Below are 20,256 nucleotides of genomic sequence, written 5' to 3'. Positions count from 1 at the left end.
AACAGACTCGGAGATCCTCGCCCCAGACTCCATGCCTGTCAACGAGTCTTCGCCTCTCCCGCTCTTGCGTCCGGATGATTACGTGCGCTCGCTCTCCGAAACGACCTTGACCTCTTCCTACATATCCAAAGACGGAGAGACACAGGACAACAGACCGCAGACACGCAGTGCCAATACCAATCCAAACCCGGAAGGAACAGAACGATGGGACCAGCTCACGAAGGAGAAGCGAAGCCGTCTTGCTGATTTCTATCACCGGGTCAGTCCTCTATACATGGGGTGGCCGCATCCAGACGACGAGGGGCGCAATATGAATGTATTCGTGGGGTCGATCCATGATACCGATACGAGGGTGTTGTTGGAGGCACGGATGCATGTTGCAAGGTGTCGCTCATGGGATGAGTTAAGAGCTATGGTGCAGGAGATGACTGGAGATAGCGAGGGTGATGCTGCAGTTGGTGAGCGTGCTATGCAGCCTGGGGCTGATGTTCAACAGGTTACCACGACGAATGGGATCCCGGTTGAGTCGGCGCTGAAGAGGAAGAGGTATATTCCCATCGTGCCGCCTGATCAGGATGAACAGCTTGTGATTGATGCGTATGGGCGGGGATGGTCTGGTGTTTCATGACCTGTATATCAGAGGCAGTTGTCGGTAGATAGGTAGTGTCTGAATAGAGGATGAGCATTCGTCTAATGAATTTTGTTGCATTGCAAGGGTATGTATATACGTATATAACTCTATTTACTCACGCGCATCATAACTAAATCCCAGTGCCCAGTCAAGACCTCTTAAGTCTCACCATACACATACCGACCCTCCCGATCCTTAACCTCGACCTCGATACGGCCCTCCTCAATCTCCTTTCCATCCACCTCGATCGACGCCCTCATGACATCTCCCGACTTCACCTCCCCCACACCCTTCGGCGTTCCCGTCAGCACCAGATCACCCTTCTCCAGCGTCATGACGCGCGAGATCTCCGCCAGCTGGCGCGGGATCTGGTAGAGCATCAGGCTGGTCGAATCGGCCTGGCGCTGCTGCGAACCGACGCTCAGCCGCAGGAAGGCGTCGTGGGGGTTGGGGATGCGCGATTTCGCGATCTGCTGCGAGATGGGCAGGAAGGTGTCGAAGCCCTTGGCGATCGACCAGGGGAGACCCTTCTTCTTGGCTTCGTCTTGCACGTTGCGCGCCGTCATGTCAATGGCGAGGAGGTAGCCTAGGTTTTAAGAAACCCATTAGCACGGCAATTCAAGAGCCGCACATAACGCATAGGTGCAGAGTACTAAAAGAGAAACGGGGAGCACTGACTGTGAATCGCATCCAAGGCACCCTTCTCGTCGTTCGGGTCCAGATCCCGAACGGTCTTGCCCATCACCAGACCCAATTCCACCTCGTAGTGCAGGTTCGTACCGCGGGGTCGAAGCACGGGGCCTTCGCCGGGACACAGGATAGCGGAAGCCGGCTTCAGGAAGAAGAAGGGCTGCTTGGGCTTGGTGTTGTTAAGCTCGGTAATGTGGTCGCTGCGGACGAACGAGTTGCGATTAGCCGGGGAACTTTGAACTCCGCGGGGACAAGACTCCTAGGAAAACTTCACGTACGCATAGTTGCGACCGATGCAAATGACCTTGCGGCATTGAGCCTTGAAAGCGGCCGCCATTGTGTTTATTCAATTGATTGTCCGGGTCGGGGTCAGAGGCTGGGGAGAGTGGAGAGTGCGGAGGGGAGGAGGAACGAGCGATGACTGAAGGCGGGAATTTAAAGGGCAGAGCGTCGGAAGGGAGCCGATGCGCCGGGACGCTGGCCCGCGACGATTTGCGGAGTTGGGGTCGGCTTCTCCGAACTCGGCGCGTTTGCCGGTCATTGCGATGGAGGAGGTAGATATACTCTTGATCGATGTGTTGATATGTCTAGGTAGGATTGTGTGGGGGAATGTGTAATAGAAATGCTGTAGCAGCAGGGCTGCGACTTGAGCTCGTCTGACGGCGTTACGTCACTAATCATTGTCTGTACTACACTACAGATACATGCGCTTGGTCTCACCCCTGCATCCCTCGCAGTCTTCCTCCTCGAAGCACTTCATTGCGTCAATTGACTCACATCTTTGAATCCCAAGTCCAACTCGAGTCGAGTCCAGACCCTAGAGAGCCATGCAAGTTGCCGAGATCCTATCCGATCTGACGTCCCTACGAGTTTGTGTACGTGTAGATCATGTCCCACTCCCCGCAGTCCTGTCATGTCACATGGAGTCTAATACTTCACAATTTCTGCGCGAATAATCATCTCGTTATTTGGCCAGGCACATTGTCCACGACTTCATCACACGCATCACCTACAAACCCATTCAGCTGACGAAATTAGGACCACCATGACGCTCTCGCCCTAGTCACCGTCAACGACCGACTCTCTGCCTCGAGAATACCCTCCGAGCATCCTTCTTCCGGGATTTCGAAGGATGAAAACCTCGGCGATTCGGCCGACGAGGACCTTCGACGCGCCAAAGAGCTGGTAGAATTACATTATGAGATCAAAGCGCGACATGCCGATGGACGGGTGGATGGAGAGTTGGCGCAGGCGAGGGAGGGGGTAGACCGGGTATTGAGAGACCTGGGGAGGTAGATATGGTCTTGACAGTTGCTGTTGGTCGGTATAATGCTTGTATAATTACTGGGTGTCTGTTTTTCGGTGTTGGGTTTGATTCGTGGTTTTGCCGTGGTAGGTCCTATTGTTATGATGTTTGTTTGGTGGCTTGCTAGCCAGTCCCTGCATGAGCTATTTATACTCTGAAACTCTGTATGACTACCCCTCTGTCCACCGTAGAGAGTATAGACCTGTGTATTTCATCCTGTCTAAGCAGATCAACAATCCCAAACAGGCAAGATTGAAGCCATCCCAGATCCCGGGCGGACAGTTCCTCCGATCTCCGATATAGTGCGGTGAGGCATTCCGACCAGCCGCGCAGCCTCGTCCGGCGCGATCAGCCAAAGCGAAGAATTTCCGAATCCTGTCCAGCGATCAGTCATTCTTCTTCTCCACCGGCTTTTCACGCGTCACCTTGTTTACTGGAAATTATAACTATCTCCCATCTGGCTGGCAGGGCAAACACACCATGGCGACTACCGTGGATGCCAAGCTGCTGAAGCAGACCAAGTTCCCTCCCGAGTTCAGTCGGAAGGTGGACATGACCAAGGTCAATATCGAGGTTATGAAGAAGTGAGTGTCGCAGCTTTCCCCAACCAGAGGTGGGCGAAGGAAATATCTTACTGACGGTTGATAACGCTCCACAGATGGATTGCGGGCAAAATCTCGGATATCCTAGGCAATGAAGATGACGTCGTGATTGAGCTGTGCTTTAATCTGCTGGAGGGGTCCCGCTTTGTATGTCTTTCCTAACAGGGGTCTGGTTTCTGTGTTCATGTGTTGTGGATTGCGCTAACTATGCGTTCTGTCTACTTGTTAGCCCGATGTCAAGTCCCTACAAATCCAGCTTACGGGCTTCTTGGATAAGGATACGGCGAAATTCTGCAAGGAGCTTTGGTCTCTATGTCTGAGTGCGCAGGAGAACCCTCAGGGCGTGCCGAAGGAGCTCTTGGAAGCGAAGAAGCTGGAACTCATTCAGGAGAAGGTAGAGTATTTTTTTTCTGGTTCCCTGCCTGTTTGGATATGCTGACCCCGTTGCCCCTACATAGATCGAAGCGGAGAAAGCTGCGGAAGAGGCTCGTCGACAGAAAGAACAAGAGCGTACACGAGAACGCGAAATGGAACAGCTGCGGAGAAGAGAGCGCAACGATCGCGGCCGCGGAGGCCGAAGGGGCGGGGCCCGCGGAGGGCGCGACTTTGATAGACGTCGGTCTCCGCCGCGGAGGCACAGTCGAGAGCGTTTCCGAGAGCCGCCCGCTCGCCGCGAATTCGACTCCTACGTGCCCTCGGGTCCCCGTCGCGGTCGCTACCCTTCACGATCGCCCAGTCGGTCGCGGTCGCGGTCGCGATCGGTATCTTCGTCTCGGTCGCCCCCTCCTCGTCGGCAGCGCCACGCAAGCAGGGACAGGGGAGACAGAGACAGACACAGGAACAGAGACAAACCCAGACGCCGCCGGTCGGTGAGCAGCTCCGTCTCCTCGGAACGAGGGGACCGCCACAAAAGGCCGCGAAGGCGCAGTCCGGTTTACGGTGATCGAGCTAGATCCATTTCCCACAGTGATTCATCGCGCTCACGTTCTCCCAGAAGAGACCGACGGAGACCCCGATCCGTGTCTTCCCGCAGTTCATCCCGGTCCAGATCCCGGTCGCCACTAGAGTCGGAGGATAAGGGCGCCGCTAGACGGAGGAGATCTTCGCCTTATTCTTCACGAGCTGATAAGAGAGAATCCCCCGCTGATATTGCAAAGGCCCGCAAGTCCCGTGACCACCGCCGCTTGAGTCGCAGCAGAGAGCGCGACGACCACCGCAGGCGTCGATACTCCAGAAGCGTCAGCCGCAGTCGCAGTCGCAGTCGAGGCCGTTCTCGCACTGCCAGTTCTAGTCCGAGGCGGGGAGGAGATTCGCGCAGTCGGAGTCGCAGTCGAACTCGCAGCCGCAGCCGCAGCCGTGGCCCTAGAGACAGGAAGCGACGTCGTTCTCTACAACGATATGCGCCTGCCGCTCGACGTCGTCGTAACACCTCTTCCGTATCCGTCCGTAGTGATAAACGACAGAGGATGACTGATCAGGAAGAACCCTCCGCACGAGGCTCGGCCTCGCCTCCGCCGCCTGAGAAAACAAGCTCGGCGGATCAAAAGCCCAAGGATACCGAAGAGGTGGGTGAATAAAAACTTTCGAAGGTATTCTATTCTCTAAACTCTACACGCCGAGATAATAATGTTTATGTATGACCCTGATGTGTGTCCCAACATCGTCCACAATCTACTCTTCCGTGACCCTAGAGCTTCTGTTCAAAAGGCTAATCGGATAAACTCTTAGAATCGAACTACCACTACTCGAGCCCGTATCTCTCGCACCGAATTGCGCGAGAAACTTCTTCGCGAAAAGCTGGTTGCCATGCGACGAAACGCCTCCACTGACCAGGTAGGTAGCCACTTGAAGCCATCGAAGTAGGTAGTTTTCTTTGCAGTGGATGAACGGAGGGACACTCACGACCACCTGGGATTTCACTCGGCTACTCGCTCCATGAAAATGGTCAAATATTCCGGCCAGGAAGGTCCCAGTCAGCTATCTGACTTTTGATTTGAATTCTGTGCCCAAAACTAGCGAAAATTCAAAATACAAACACCCATGATCAAATGAAAAGGGGTGTATCAGCACAATGAACAGTACATCTGCAGCAATGTTCTTCTAGTTCTCTTTCCTTTTTCAATCTTGAGCCATCTATGTAGTGAGTGATCTTGTTATCTCGAATCACTGATCCCAATTTTTCGATCTTGTTCTCGGTTCACCTTTCAATAGCTACACTGTATTTATGAGTCCAGTCTGCCTAAATACTTGGCAGCTACTATACACGAACTCCTGAATATCTAGCTAAACCGCTGTCGATATACAGGAAGTAAAGTTGAACGGAGAACTCATTAGTCTCCCTAGTATCCTAACTATTGCCCCCCGGAAGCGAAATAACCCCAAGATCATCCCATGGTTCCTCTAAAGTCAAATAGTTAGACGGCCCTCGCCTAGTCTCCCTCTCCTTGTCCGTGTCTCTCCTACTGAAGAACTAAATCAACAGTCAACCGAGGGACAAATGACGATCCACGAAGACCGAAAATCAGTCCAATATCCAATAGATCAGTTTAGACTGGAGTCAACGGGATGATGATTGGTGAACATGGCTAGAAAATCGATTGTCAATAACGGTTCGACCCCAGTATAATCTCCATAGTGCCATCCACATGAGAACGTCAGTCATCAATAGTCCGAAAGACGGAAGACGGAAGTAATGTCGCTATCAAGTGCCGCCAAAGTCGAAAAATTTCGAAAAATTGTCCTGATTATTTGATGATAGACATGAACGTCAAAAAGTCCTGACCCATCATCACGTACCTACTACGAGCTACGTAGACCGACCGACAGGACGGAATCAATTCCACTCCCCCTTTCCATCCGCCCCGTAGATCCTACTCAGTAGAGAACCAAGTACCAACACGTACACCGTAGAATATGAACATTTTATTTTATTTTACGATCTTCATTCTGACAAGCGATGATCAGTAATCCTTCGGTAGAAAATCCACCCAACGTTGGATCCCAGTTAGTGATTATTGTGATCGACCGCGACACATCAGCGATTAGGTCAGACGAGCGAGAAGGATTCGTTACTATGTACGGAGTACGGAGTAAGAGAGCTTGGTTTGCTTTATTTAGGTTCGTGGGGACTTTCCCTTGCTTCCTTCCTCTCGGTCTCTGCATTGAAGACCTAGGCGGTTTTAATTAGTATTCTGTATTCATGTGGTTGTTTGAACTTAGCGTGTTCATCTGGGAGAGTAAAGAGGGACATATGGTTAACTAGTTACCCGTTTCGGTAGTGATCGATTGCACTGGGTTTGGTTTGACTTGGGACAATTGAATCAAGTTTAGATGGTCTACTGGTACTGGTCAAGCTATGAAGACAAGTCTACAATGATACAAGTAGCATGACTAGAGCCGTTGAACTTTTAATTACTTGGAACCACACTTCTAGTCTAGTCCAAGTACTGTACATTGAAAGATCTCTGAATCCCATTAAAAACGGATAAGGAATGTACTCCATTGAAGGGGGAATCAAGAAAAAGAACCAAAATAGGTGAAATATAATATAAAACAGTACATGATCCTCAGACAAGTCACGCGTTCCAAGTAATGAGTTTGATATTGGCTCTTTGATATTGAAGAGTTCGGAAACACGTTCTGAAGAATTAGAATTAGAATTAGTTATGTACAGGTATATTCACCATTTCTGCCATTGCATTGCGATTCATCTCGTAATTTATCCCGGGCTTCGGCCTGAGGAGCTTAGAGCTCACAGGCGGAGACGCTGACGGTGGTAGTGATGGTAACCACCTTGGGGCCAGGGCCGGAGCTGGCAGCGGGCACAGGGGCCGTGGTGATCTCGGGAGAGACACCGGTGGGGCCGCTGGGGGCGGGAGCATCGGTCTTGGTGGCAATGGGGACAACGTTCTGCGAAGTCAGAGTGTCGCAAGGGGTGGTGGAGGCACCACCGCTGGGAGCAGGGACCTCACCGCCAGCAGGGGCAGTGCCGGAGGGGGCGGGCACGTCACCACCAGCGGGAGCAGTGCCGGAAGGAGCAGGCTGCTCGGCGGGGGCAGTGGGAGCGGGAGAGTCGCTGCCGGTAACAATGGGAACGACGTTCTGCGAGGTCAAGGTGTCACAGGGGGTAGTGGAGGCACCCTCGCTGGGAACGGGGACCTCACCGCCAACGGGGGCAGTGCCGGAAGGAGCAGGCTGCTCAGCAGGGGCGGTGGGGGCGGGAGAGTCGCTGCCGGTGACGATAGGGACAACGTTCTGCGAGGTGAGGGTGTCACAAGGGGTGGAGGTGGCCTCAACGGGAGCGGTACCGGAGGGAACGTCGCCGCCAGCAGGGGCGGTACCAGAGGGGGCAGGGACATCACCGCCAGCGGGGGCAGTGCCAGAGGGAGCAGGCTGCTCAACGGGAGCGGTGCCAGTGGGCACACCCTCAGAGCCGGTGACAATGGGGACAACAGTCTCGGAAGTCAGAGTGTCACAGGGGGTAGAGGAAGCACCACCGCTGGGGACGGGGACCTCACCACCGGCGGGAGCGGTACCAGTAGGAGCAGGAACATCACCGCCAGCGGGGGCAGTGCCGGAGGGAACGTTACCACCGGCGGGGACAGTGCCGGAGTGGGCGGGGACCTCGCCACCAGCAGGGCCGGTAGGGGCGGGGGAGTCGCTGCCGGTAACAATGGGGATAACCGTCTCGGAAGTCAGAGTGTCACAGGGGGTAGAAGAGGCACCACCGCTAGGGACGGGGACTTCACCGCCGGCGGGAGCGGTACCAGTAGGGGCAGGGCCCTCAGGAACACTGACGGAGTCGGTAGGGCTGACACCGCTGGGGGCAGTGCCGGTAGGAGCGGGAACCTCACCACCAGCAGGGGCAGTACCAGTGGGAACACCCTCGGAGCCGGTGACAATGGGCACGACAGTCTCGGAAGTCAGGGTGTCGCAAGGGGTAGTAGAGGCACCACCGCTAGGGACAGGAACCTCACCACCGGAGGGGGCGGTGCCAGAGGGAGCGGGGACATCACCACCAGCAGGGGCGGTACCGGAAGGAACGTTGCCACCAGCAGGGACAGTGCCAGAAGGAGCAGGGACATCACCACCGGAAGGAGCGGTGCCAGAAGGAGCAGGCTGCTCAGCGGGAGCGGTGCCGGTGGGCACACTCTCGGAACCGGTGACAATGGGAACAACGTTCTGGGAGGTCAGGGTGTCGCAGGGGGTGGAGGTGGCCTCAACGGGAGCAGTGCCGGAGGGGACGTCACCGCCAGCAGGGGCGGTACCGGTGGGAGCAGGGCCCTCGGGAACACCAGGGGTAGAGACTCCAGGGACACCAGCGGTGGAAGAAGCACCGGGGATGACGGGAGAAGAGCCCGAAGGAGTAACGGCGGGGATGCTGGGAACACCCGAGGAGGAAGAGCCGGTGTTGGTGCCAGTACCGGCACCGGTGTCGCAGCCGGAGATAATGCCAATGAGAATGAGCTGGATGTGGCTGTCGATCTCAACGCTGGCAGCACCACCGCAGATGGCGACGAGCTGGGCGCGAGCCTCAAGAGAGAGGTTGATGAAGCTCTCGCCAGAGATGAGAAGAGAGATGATACCACGGATGCTACCACCAAGGGTGGTCTCAACGGTGCCCTCCAGGAAGGAAGTGAGCTCGGAGATAATGCCGCTGTGGATGTCGATAGAGACTTCACCAGAGACGGCGAACGAGAGCCAGAGGATGAGAACAGACTTGAGTTCAGCTCCAAGACGGCAGCTGGAACCGGAGAGCCAGGTGGCCAAAGCAGTGCGGACCTCGATGTCGAGGCTGGAGGCGAGGCCTCCCTTGATGCAGAGGTTGAGAGCGGTTTCAATATCGCCTTCGATGCCGGCGGAGACGTCGGACTTGAGGAAGGCAGCGAGGGAGGCCTGGGCACTAGCGGAAAGAGCACCGCTCTCCTCGATAAGAGCCTCGACGGCAGCACCGGCAGAGATGGTGGCAACTCCACCAGTGGGGAGAGAGCCCAGGTGAACGACCTCGCCCTCCAGCTTGCCCTCCAACCAGGCGATCACGGAGGCCTTCAGGGAGGCGCTCAGAGAGCAGTCGGAGCCGTGGAGCCAGACCTTCAGGGCAGCCTTGATGTCCGCAGACAGGTCGGTGACAACACCGCCACCAGCACAAAGGCCAAGACCAGCCTTGATCTTAGCATCAAGAGCGGCACCAATGGAGCCCTTGATGAATGCAGACAGGTGAGTCTGGGCAGAGGCGTTGAGAACGACCTCGGCAGCGAGCTCGGCGGTGGAGAAGATACCGTCGATAGTAACGTACAGATCACCCTTGGCGGCGATGTCGGCACAGGTGGGGATGAAGAGCGAGAGACCGGCGCAGGTGCCCACAGACAGAGTGGCGGATTCCTCGCCGTCACACCAGTCCAAAAGGGCGGTCTTCAGAGAGGCCTCAAGGTGAAGGTCCGCGTGGGCGCGAACCCAGGCGGCCAACTCAGCACGGGCATGAGCATGGATGTCACCGGCCTTGCATCCCAGAGCACCACCTTCCAGGGCCGCAGCTGCCCGAGCGCTGATACCGGAAAGGATGGTGGCGGGAGTATGACCACCGTCGCCGAGGAGAAGTCCGATGAGACCGGTCAAATCATGGGCGACACCAGACACGATACCGGGGATGAGACCGAAGGTACGGGATTCCAGGTCAGCAGTGGGAAGAGCGACACCGTAGCTCGCCAAACTGGCGAGCAACAAAAGGTTGTTGGAACGCATGATGCGTAGAAGGAAAAAGAAATGTTTTTAAGTCAACAAGATGTCAGGGAATGACTGTGTAACCGTGGGAAAAGAAAGGAAAGTATTATGGCCGTAAACAGCCAAAACGGTTTAACGATAGACTGATGAAAATAATTCAATCGAACAAACACAAAAAAGAAGGACAGGTCCGCCGACAGGACGAGACCAAAATGAAGCGATTGACAGAGGCTTGAACGTTCTGTCCGGAGAGGTGATCTTCGGCGAGGTTTATATACCCCTGAGGGTTTCTTCCCCCGTGCCCACAGCCTTCGTGCGATGGAGCCTCCAGCCCTCTGTCCGGATTCCACGATTGGAGCAGAGGAGCCATTGTGATCGAAGACCCGGATCTTCAAGGCCAACCTAGCCAGGTGGAGCGTCGGCTGCCAGTGGAAACTCGAAAGGCAAATGATATCAGGCTAACGCTGATGGTGGGAACATTCGAAACAGTCCAACCGGGATGAGAATACTATTTCAAGCAACGGAGCTTGCTAACTGGGAAGGTGTGAGTTCCGAGCACTGCGGGTCACTCTATGGGTCCGCCACCTAGGACTTTTTTGGTAACCTGCAAACATGAATCCCCATGCGAGAAGCATTAGCCTGTCTTGGTCAATTGACCAAGCAGTGCAAGCACCCCCTTGGGCGTTTCAATCCCCTGGTAAATGCTCCGCCGGAGGCAAAATAGTGTGGTTTGAAAACTCCCAATTCATGGACCATCCGTGCCAAGCCATATCAAAATCAGGAGAGGGGAAGAAAAGCATTGTGGATGACAGTGGAGCTCGTGCAGTAAAGTCAGCATGGAAAACATTCCGCAGGGTAGCACAACTGCATCCAGGGGATGGTCTGCCAACCGCAACGATCGTGGCTTTGCTTTCGACTTGAGCCAATAATGAGATGGTCTGCCAATCCCTATTGGGAAGGGGATCAGGATAATCGTAGAGTCCGGTCTGTTGCCGAGTCGACCCATGGATGATCATCATGACCGGTGTTTTGTCCCAACTTTTCTTGACTCCAGAGGTTGCCTTCCCCTGGAGCCCAAAAAAAGATATCCTGAAACATGGGCTTTTGTGATAGCTTGATTTTGCCTTTTTGCTCTTCCATGTACTTCGTATGCTTTAGGTTGATTTTTTTTATCGAAGATTAAATTTTTCTTGCGATTTTCCCTGGTCGCTTTGCTTTTTCTCACTCAAGGCGTGTTTAATGGAAATGTAGCGCAGATGTGAGGCTGGTGGAGGCAACAAAAAGGGCGCATGTGAGGTGACAAATGCATTGGGGCAGATCGCAGTATCTCTGCCGTAGTGCATGATTTCCTTGTATTCCTGTTGGCATGAACAGGGAGAAGCCCTTCCTCCACAATCCCCGTGATGACGGCATTGCTCAGTATGTACGCAAACGAGTACGATCTCATTTCGTCATGATGGGCGGCTTGCCGCAGAAAACTGGCATTAGAATCCAATTATAGAAATTGTCATTTCTCAGGGACGAACACCCTCCTTCAAGCCTTCAATCAAAGAAAGGCTGGGGTTTGCCTGGGCGTGATGAAACCCCGGTCTATCCGTACTTTTTCCCTTCTCTCCGGTCGACGCGGAAAGCGAGAGCCTGGAGTGGAAAACAGGGGGGCGGTTTTGGTGGAAAAGGAGAGCTAAGTGGATGCGTCTAAATCACTAGTCGATTTTAGTCAGGGACGAGCACGGAAGCCATCACGTCCTCGGCCCACCGCACAACAAACACTGGATGGGCGGAATGGCTGACTTTTCGAGTCAGTGCCTCAGTAGTCGTGCCGAGTCACATACCAACGCAAACTAACCTGCATCCAGGTCGCTGCTAAGAAGTCCAGGGACCAGAGTCCAGAATCTAGAATCCAGACTTCGAATCTGCCCACGCCGATAGTTGCTAAATTGACAATGGTTGATATTCAGGTACCGGGGGAGGTGGAGATCACTGCCCGAACAAGCGTTCCTGGCCTAGTTGGCTTGAAGCCATGGTTCCTGCAACTCCACATCTCTGTATGTGACGGTGAGTGGCCTGAGCAGCCCGCTTCCACCCAGCGAGGCACCCAAAGGCCGTTCCCAGCGAGATCGCAGTGGCACCCAAGAAAAAACAACCCTTACCAAGTCAGATCTCGACTCTGGAAGGGGAAACGGAGGTTCTGCGATAGTTAGCCCTACGAAGAGCGGATTCGTAGCTCGACGCTAGGTCTCAAGATCTCTAATTTGAGCAAACTCGACTAGTGATGGGAAAAGAATGAGTGGATTGGAATAGAGTTGGCCAGTGTTTCGGCCTATGGATCGGAACACCTCATTGGATGGAGAGAAAGGTCGACCCTTGACCGACTCGAAAATGAGCAGCAAACTTAGCAAAATCGAAGGAGTCGAAGGACTCGGAAGGACGATGGAAAGGAAGAAAGGGAGGAGTCGGGGCAATGTCAGGTGATGTCAAGTGCCAGCGCCCGACTGACATCTGTCGGTGTTTGAGGATGAAGCATACTAATTACTATATCAAATTTACAGTTAGAGCACGTTTACCATCTAACTATCTGCATCCTACCGAATACTCCGTGCCATCTATGCCATTGTATGTGCACCTTACCGTAGGGTATGTGACATTCGGATGGACCGGTTAGCTGCCTCCAGCGCTACGGAGGTATACGGGAGAACTTCGGAAGGCCTGGATGCATTCGTCGGTTCGACTTCAGGATATCACGAGACATACTCCGTTGTATTTAAGATGTAGAGATGAGATTATACGGATTAGAGCGAACCCTAATCATTAGTCCTCGTGGGTTGCGGACAATAATAGCTTTCCAATGGTCTTCAGCCACTTCGGTCCATGTGGCTCCGGACGACCAAGTTGGTAGAATTTGAGATTTGAGGAAGAATCGGAGCAATATTGTGGAGTCCATTGCCATTGCGGTCGTGCCCATGCAAAACATACCGAGCAAGACACATTGTCCGGTAGTCTAGCTGGCTCATCGTCTTTGCTCCATGCGTTGGACGGAGATCGATCACTGGGGGAAAACGTTAGTGGCGTACTCAGTAGAGTGTCGGGAGAGATGATCAATGATGTAACGCCCCAATTTCGCCCGGAAATGTGTTTTGGGAAGTGGTACGGATAACTCTCAGCCAGAGAGTGAGAGTACTGGTCGCTGGTGCGACTGTCTGACGGGCACCTGCTGTCAAGTTTGCCTTAACGAGAGTTGTTGGGGTAAATCTTTCTGAGCGTCCTCGTTTCTTATACTCGGTAATCTAGGTGACACACCCAACCTTGAGTAATCATTAATATATATCTCGGGTGGAAGTAGGCCCAGGACAGTGACACACCGATCCCCTCCAGACTGAAAACCATTCGAAACAAGGTCTTTGACGTGACAATATGCAGTGGTGCAGTGGAGTGAGTTGAATTGACCTGTCAGTAGCAATCCTGATTAGTCCCCTCCGGCGATATGACTGCGCATAATCCGAATGACAGAAGAGAGACAGGTGGAGGTCTGTTGTTGTGACTCGAGCGGTTGCCGTAGCAATAGACGCCATCACGTGACCAGGCGGTCTTCCCAGCCACCCGCGATGTTGATTCTTGCCGGGGCGAAAACTAACTAACAGCATACAACAATTCGACGACTAACCTCCGACAGCCAGCCCTCCCCTTACCGTCTGGGATTTGGGACCGACGCATTGGCGGACACGTCCATGCGGTCTTTCTCCGAATTGCGATAATGGTTTCCCCCGATTCTCTCTCTGCAGCTTATACTAGCGGCCTGCGTCGACAACCTTCTTCCCGACAAATGTCCCGCGCCTCGTCGATCTCTCGCTCCGGTTCCAGGCGCAATTCACCAGAACTCCAAAACCTGGCTGCATTTCGAAACAATGGTACGTCGGCTTCGAAGCGCTATTCCGCTGGGGATAGCTCCGACGACGAAGTCCCAGAGCCCAAGTTCAGTGCTTCGGTGAAGGCGCTTCTCGACGAAGACGGCCTGGAGACTTCCCCACGCCTCCAGAATGGCGGTCAGGGACATCGCTACTCGAGCGAACGTGCAGGATCCGCCGTGACAAGTCAAGAAAGGCGATCCCGCACAGCGTCTCCCCTTGATCAATCTAATGGGAGCCCGGCACCCCGAGTCGTACGCATCGCACCCGCCTTGGCCCCCAGCGCCAGATCGCGAAGGGAAGGATCGCTCTTGTCCAACGCCGAGAACGCAGAAGTTGAACCTGAACCAAGAACCCAAACGGAGGACTTCATTACGCCGGCCCCTAGACATCGCAGTGTGCGCATCAACGGGTCGCGTAGTCAAACACGGTCCCCGGCATCGATATCGCCGTCTCAGAAAAGATCGACGGAAAGAAGTTTTTCAGATGAACAGGGAAGTGCGGAACGATCGGAGAGCGAGAGTAAAACGAGATATGAAGATGATTACGCCCCTCGCATCGGCACGTCATCAGTGCTCCGTACCCGCAACCTGGAGGATTTCGGAGCCCAAAGCTCTTTGCGCGTCAAAAGAGTCGGAAGACTCACCGGCACCTTTTTGAATGGACCGGCGCGGCGCGGCGTTCTGCGACGCCAGAGTGAAGAAAACGATGAGCTGCAGAGTTATCTTCCCGAGCACGGAGTGAAGGACTCAGACTTATACCCTACCGACAACGGCGATGAATACAACTACAACTACAAGACTACAGCAAGATCATCCTCCCCGAAAATATCATGGGCAGACCCCAGCCCGCCACAGAGGGAGGACCACCGAGCGGAGCCGATCAGCACCTCGTCTGGAAATGCGCCCTACTCCAGATCCTCGTCGCCCAAGTCATATGGTTCATATTCCAAGACAACACCAGGATCATCTTCGGAGATGTCATCCAAGCCTCCGAGCGGGAAGGAACAGCAACAGCAACAGCAACAGCCTGTTTTCAAGGTTCCCCCGCCGCCCACATTGCCTGCTGCCCGAGACCAGGAAAATGACCCACCACCAACGTTTAAGCGCGTGAAGCCTCAAGGGTTTAATATGCTTGATAAGCCCGAGAAACCCTCCGTTGTTTACGGAGAAGAGAAGAAAGAAAATATGGACCCTCCGGCGGGAAATTCGCCGCGAAAGATTCTGGCCACCAGAAGCAGCAACACGCCGCATAGGCCGGCACCACCTCCTCCCAAGATGTCAGTCCTCGAGACGGCTACAGCCGGAGGGGCGGCCACAGCCTCTCATTCTCGCAGGAAGCGCAATCAAGTGTCAGTAAACCACAAGCCATTTACGCGGCTGGACTGCATTGGCCGTGGTGGGAGTTCGCGTGTGTACCGTGTCATGGCGGAGAACTACAAGATCTTTGCGCTGAAGAGGGTCAACCTGGAGGATGTGGATCCAGTGACCTTGGCTGGCTACAAGGGCGAGATTGACCTTTTGAAGAAATTGGAAAACCTCGACCGAGTGGTTCGTCTGTTTGATTGGGAACTGAACTCGGACAAGCACACGCTGAGTGTTCTCATGGAGATCGGTGAATCGGATTTGGAGAAGATCCTTACCTATCGTCTGAACGCGGAAGATGCCGTGTTCGACACTAATTTCACCCGATACTACTGGAAGGAAATGCTCGAGTGCGTCCAGGCTGTACACAATCACAACATCGTGCATTCGGATCTCAAACCTGCCAACTTCCTGCTGGTCCAGGGCAGACTCAAATTGATTGACTTCGGAATCGCGAATGCCATCCAGGATAACACGGTCAATGTGCACCGCGAACAGCAGGTGGGAACTCCCAACTACATGTCACCAGAAGCCTTGATCGACTCGAATGCATCTCTTGGTCTCCCAGCTAGTGTGGGCAAGGTGATGAAGCTTGGTAAACCCAGTGACGTATGGAGTCTGGGCTGTATACTTTACAAGATGGTCTACGGCCAACCTCCATTCGCGAAAATCGCTAAATACTACGAGCGCATCCTTGCGATCCCGAACCCTCACGTGAAAATCGATTTCCCGTCGTACGGCGTTGGGGGGGTGTTGGTCCCCCCAGGATTGATTCGAACGCTCAAGCGTTGTTTACAGCGGGACCAGACACTACGACCAACCGTGGAAGAGCTTCTTAGCCAAAGGGACCCGTTCTTGTATCCTGATTCACAGCTTGAGGGGACTGTCCCAATCACTCAAGAAATGCTCAACCGAATCCTCGTCAACGTCGTGAACCACTGTCGTGTTCGGGGCGTACCCAAAGACGAAGACTTGGCTGCATGGCCTGCTGGGTTCTTCGCTAAAATCAAAGCGGCCATGGAAGAAGACTCCTGACGATACTGGACTCAACCTTTTCTTTTCCTTTGTAATTCTTTCTTGCTTTAGCCCTTGGTTTACTATGCGTTTGATATCCTGAATGATCCGATGATCCGGCGTTCAAGTCCTAAATACTTGGATTGGTCTCTTTTGTGTGCTTCTTCATCCTTTTCTCACTTCATTCCCACTTTGGATCTATACATTTACCCTCTTTTTTGGCTTACGGGGACTTGGTGTTTTGTGATCGCGTTTCAGCATTGCATGTAGATGTTTTATACGTCAGGGTTGCATTGGAAGCTGTAGTCAGCGGTGGTATATGTGGAGCATATTGGAATATAATAATTATTATCGAGTACCTGAGACCTGGGAGTCATGTAGGAAACGGTATATCATACTCTGTGGATGGTTCGCGATATGGCTGGTATCGGTCAGGTGTCACGGGTTTTTTACCCCTGTCCTTGAGCGGGAACTAATTTCTATCAAGATCATGGTTTGTAATAAATCGAGCTAGATTCCTTGTTCGTTGAGAGAAAACCCGACTTCTATCGTGTAGCTCTGCAAGCAGCCGCACCGCCAGTCCACCAGCCACATCACGTGACCTTCTCATCGGGAATTTCTTCGACTCGGCAACCGCTTCACCTTCACCAGACACCCAACTCTCCCAATCCTGCGCAACCCGGGTTTTCAACCGGTCTCAAGCAGCCGCGGAATTCAATTACTTCTGCCACTTAATCTCAACCATTTGTTTCGCGCCAAAGACCTCAATCCACCCACTCACCATGTTCTCCCGCGCCACCGCGGTGCCACGAGCCTTCGCTCTACCCATCTCGCAGAGTCTCCGAAGGGCACCAGCAACCAGCACCAGCATCAGCAGCAGTATCCAACAAGGCCTTTTCCTCCGCAGCACGTCCGCCGCCCCCCGCCCCATCACCTCCATCGCCTCGAGCAGCCACGAAACGCAACCCCCCAGCACCACCACACCACCCCCCAGCACATCGACCTCCCCGGTGCTCCCAATCGAAACACAAACCCACGCGGACCCTCGCAGCAAGAAACCCTGGCCGCCGAAATTCACCGAGCCCTTGAAGATCAGCAAGTCGTTGTTCGAGCAGCTGCCGTACCTGACATCGCAGCGACCGCACTACGTGACCGCCCATCTGCACGACCGGCCCTACCTCCTCACGGAGGGCGATCAGCTGCGTCTCCCGTTCTTGATGCCGAAGGTCAAGCCCGGCGATGTGCTGCGGTTCAACCGCGCGAGTGTGCTGGGTTCGCGTGAGTTTACGATGCGTGGCGCGCCGTACCTCGATGAACGGCTGTTTGAGTGTCGGATGCGTGTGATGGGGACGGAGTCGGAGCCGTTGCGGATCAAGGAGAAGACGAAGAGGAGGCAGAGACATATTCGTCGGGTGAAGAGCAAGCATCGGTATACCATTCTGAAGGTCATGGATGTGAAGGTCAAGACGGCCGATGAGTTGTTGGCAGAGGGAGCGGTTGTTGTGGAGGATGCCGAGATGGCTCAGAAGAAGTGAACACGAGGAATTTGAGGAACAACCTTATGGAAAATCTGTTATAAAAGAAGAGGGTGTTTTGTATCCTATACTTGGGTTGAGATTGGCATGTACAGATATAGACTGACTGCATTTTGTACTCTATAATTGCAATTGAATGTTTGATTTGAGCCGCATGGTATGTTTACAGCATGAACTAACAATATTAAGATTATGGATCCTGCGGATGAGTCTGCGCTAATACACTGGCGACCAAGGTCTCATCTCCAAGCTACTCTTCGTTCAATATCTCATCCGCGATCTTCTCTGCCAAAGCGTAGACTGTCGCTTGCGGATGCCCCGGGATCAAGAACGGAAAGGCGCTGGTATCGACGACCCTGAGGCGATGCACGCCGTACACCCGGGCTTTGCTGTCGACCACAGCCATGGGATCGCTTTCACTACCCATCTTGCAGGTGCCGGCCACATGATAGATCGTCGACATGGTTTGCTGGATGAATTCGAGGATCTGCTCGTCGGTTGTGACATTTTTACCCGGATAGTATTCCGGTTCCGCAATCCCCAAGTCGACGAGCTTTCCCCAGATCTCGCGACAACGCTTGAAGCTGGCAATGGCCAACTCGACGTCGGTTGGGTCTTCCAAGAATGCGGGATCAACCAGTGGAAGAGTGTTCATGTCCGAGCTGTTCAATTTAACAGTGCCTCTCGATTGCGGGGCCACGAGTCCTGCCGAAATCGAGGCGTAATTATGTCCGTCTACCGGGTCTAGGCCAGTCCTGAAGGAGTTGTCGCCCTGGAAAGAATCGAGAGGGAGCCACTCAACCTCTGGCCAATCCTCCGGATAGTCTGCAAGCACCTCAATGGACTCATCGGAAAGCTGTGAGCGATACGGCTCCGGCAGCTTCTCCCAGCCGTAATAGCTGGGAATAGCGATGGAGAGCCGACCGGAGGCATCCTGCAGATATTGTTGCACGGCGAGTGCCGCAGCGGTTGCGTTGTTCGAGAATACGGACGTTGTCTCAAGGTGCACTCTATGTGAGGGGCCAAACAGGACGTGGTCTTGCAAGTTCTTGCCCACACCAGGCAGATCGCTGATGCAGGGGATTCCGAACTCGGAAATCTCATCGCATGGCCCGACACCAGACACCATCAAAAGCTGAGGAGACTGGAAGGCACCCGTGGAAAGGATGACTTCCTCACGAGCACTGAGTGTGGAGGTGAAGGGTTGCGTTCCGAATGTGCCAGCTGTCGAAACCTGCACGCCAGTGGCCACGTTATCTTCATCAAAAAGGATCTTCTGGCCCAGGGTGTTCTTGTAAACCACAAGATTGGAACCACTGTTGAGTGCCGTTTGCAGGAAGCTGGCCTCGGACGTTGATCGATGTGCGTTCTTCGGGTTGATCGTGGACGTTCCAAACCCCGAGCCCAGGAGTTTGCCACTGTTGAAGCCCTCGATTTGCGGTAGGCCTACGGAAACAAGGGCACGGCGAACCCAGCCGGCGAAAGAAGAGGCAAAGTTGCTGTAGGAAACCTGAAGAGGCCCTCCGGCTGGGTCAAAGGCGTCCGGTGCCTGAATGGATGCGTTCGTTGCATTTGCGAAGAGCGCTGGGTTCGGAGGCGTATAATGGGTGGACTTTTTATAATAAGGCAACATTTTGTCCCAAACGAAGCTCTGGTCATCCACTTCGTCGGCCCATTTCTGCATGCTTCCAACCGTGGGTCGGTGATAGAACATGTAGTTTCTGGCCGAACTACCCCCGAGTGTTTTCCCACGCGCGTAATGCATGACTCGATCGGCGGCGCCCCGTTGAGGAACGGTGTTTACACCCCAATCGACGAGGGGGTTGGTGTCTCTGGGGTCAAGCCCCGAAAACTGCGCTCCGTATCCAGGAACGACGGAGACATTCCCATTGTCAACCTCATAGAAGCCGCCGGCCTCGACGACGGCAACACTCAGGTTCGATTGACTTAGAGCCAGCCGACTGGCAATAGTCAACCCGGCTGTACCCCCTCCTACGATCACATAGTCATAGGTTGCGTTCCCTGGCGCACCAAAGGAGGATCCTAGAATAGGTCCGCGCTGTCCATAGTCGAAGAGGTCCAGATGGGAGATTGTCTGGGCCGCTGCAAAGCCCACTAGACCGAGCCCCGGGAGGAAGCGCATGATGGAAGGATATCCTTGCGAACAGGAGCAAAAAACTGGAGGTCGTATAGTCTATAATATGGAGGCGATGCAATGTTGATAAGTGTCTTCCTCCGCGGATCGGAACAAGCGCAAGAGGAAGGAATGCTGGAATGTAGGGAGGGTAAACTAGACCCCGAGAAGGAGATGGGAAACTGGGAGCAAAGAGGAATGCTCTTGCCATCCACAGGCGATGACCGATTCATTGGATTCGAGGCAGCAGCCTCATGCATTTTCCTTGCCAATAGTCCGAGTCGCCTGTACTTTCCGGATCTCTCATGCAGCACCGTAAGCTCAATAGTGTCATGCATGTCATAACAAGGCAATAACC

General features: G+C 53.9%; 8 protein-coding genes across 8 annotated transcripts; 5 read left to right on the top strand and 3 right to left on the bottom strand.

The window, feature by feature from the left end:
• Positions 1 to 31: 31 nt before the first annotated feature.
• LDX57_004464 (uncharacterized protein) lies at positions 32 to 628 on the top strand (the record flags this gene model as incomplete). The annotated part of the gene is made up of 1 exon (XM_046086126.1): positions 32 to 628. The coding sequence occupies one exon, from the start codon at positions 32 to 34 to the stop codon at positions 626 to 628; it is 597 nt and encodes a 198-aa protein (XP_045942089.1).
• A 161-nt stretch (positions 629 to 789) lies between these two features.
• Positions 790 to 1,658, bottom strand: LDX57_004463 (fumarylacetoacetate hydrolase family protein; the record flags this gene model as incomplete). Its single annotated transcript, XM_046086125.1, has 3 exons — positions 790 to 1,217; positions 1,310 to 1,521; positions 1,600 to 1,658. The coding sequence occupies 3 exons, from the start codon at positions 1,656 to 1,658 to the stop codon at positions 790 to 792; spliced, it is 699 nt and encodes a 232-aa protein (XP_045942088.1).
• Positions 1,659 to 2,148: 490 nt separating this feature from the next.
• LDX57_004462 (uncharacterized protein) lies at positions 2,149 to 2,617 on the top strand (the record flags this gene model as incomplete). The annotated part of the gene is made up of 2 exons (XM_046086124.1): positions 2,149 to 2,196; positions 2,360 to 2,617. 2 exons carry the CDS (start codon positions 2,149 to 2,151, stop codon positions 2,615 to 2,617), a joined length of 306 nt encoding a protein of 101 aa, XP_045942087.1.
• Positions 2,618 to 3,107: 490 nt separating this feature from the next.
• LDX57_004461 (PWI domain-containing protein) lies at positions 3,108 to 4,806 on the top strand (the record flags this gene model as incomplete). Its single annotated transcript, XM_046086123.1, has 4 exons — positions 3,108 to 3,211; positions 3,286 to 3,376; positions 3,459 to 3,623; positions 3,688 to 4,806. 4 exons carry the CDS (start codon positions 3,108 to 3,110, stop codon positions 4,804 to 4,806), a joined length of 1,479 nt encoding a protein of 492 aa, XP_045942086.1.
• A 2,167-nt stretch (positions 4,807 to 6,973) lies between these two features.
• LDX57_004460 (putative cell wall protein) lies at positions 6,974 to 9,970 on the bottom strand (the record flags this gene model as incomplete). Its single annotated transcript, XM_046086122.1, has 1 exon — positions 6,974 to 9,970. The coding sequence occupies one exon, from the start codon at positions 9,968 to 9,970 to the stop codon at positions 6,974 to 6,976; it is 2,997 nt and encodes a 998-aa protein (XP_045942085.1).
• A 3,730-nt stretch (positions 9,971 to 13,700) lies between these two features.
• On the top strand, positions 13,701 to 16,250 carry LDX57_004459 (serine/threonine/tyrosine protein kinase MPS1; the record flags this gene model as incomplete). Its single annotated transcript, XM_046086121.1, has 1 exon — positions 13,701 to 16,250. One exon carries the CDS (start codon positions 13,701 to 13,703, stop codon positions 16,248 to 16,250), a length of 2,550 nt encoding a protein of 849 aa, XP_045942084.1.
• Positions 16,251 to 17,011: 761 nt separating this feature from the next.
• Positions 17,012 to 17,764, top strand: LDX57_004458 (mitochondrial 54S ribosomal protein bL21m; the record flags this gene model as incomplete). The annotated part of the gene is made up of 1 exon (XM_046086120.1): positions 17,012 to 17,764. The coding sequence occupies one exon, from the start codon at positions 17,012 to 17,014 to the stop codon at positions 17,762 to 17,764; it is 753 nt and encodes a 250-aa protein (XP_045942083.1).
• Positions 17,765 to 18,014: 250 nt separating this feature from the next.
• On the bottom strand, positions 18,015 to 19,907 carry LDX57_004457 (GMC family oxidoreductase; the record flags this gene model as incomplete). Its single annotated transcript, XM_046086119.1, has 1 exon — positions 18,015 to 19,907. One exon carries the CDS (start codon positions 19,905 to 19,907, stop codon positions 18,015 to 18,017), a length of 1,893 nt encoding a protein of 630 aa, XP_045942082.1.
• Between the last annotated feature and the right edge of the window lie 349 nt (positions 19,908 to 20,256).

This window comes from Aspergillus melleus (genome assembly GCF_016097325.1).
Source record: "Aspergillus melleus strain CBS 546.65 chromosome Unknown contig2, whole genome shotgun sequence".
Classification (NCBI taxonomy): domain Eukaryota; kingdom Fungi; phylum Ascomycota; class Eurotiomycetes; order Eurotiales; family Aspergillaceae; genus Aspergillus; species Aspergillus melleus.
The sequence above is the reverse complement of the archived record's forward strand: the minus strand, read 5'-3'. Positions and strand labels throughout refer to the sequence as shown.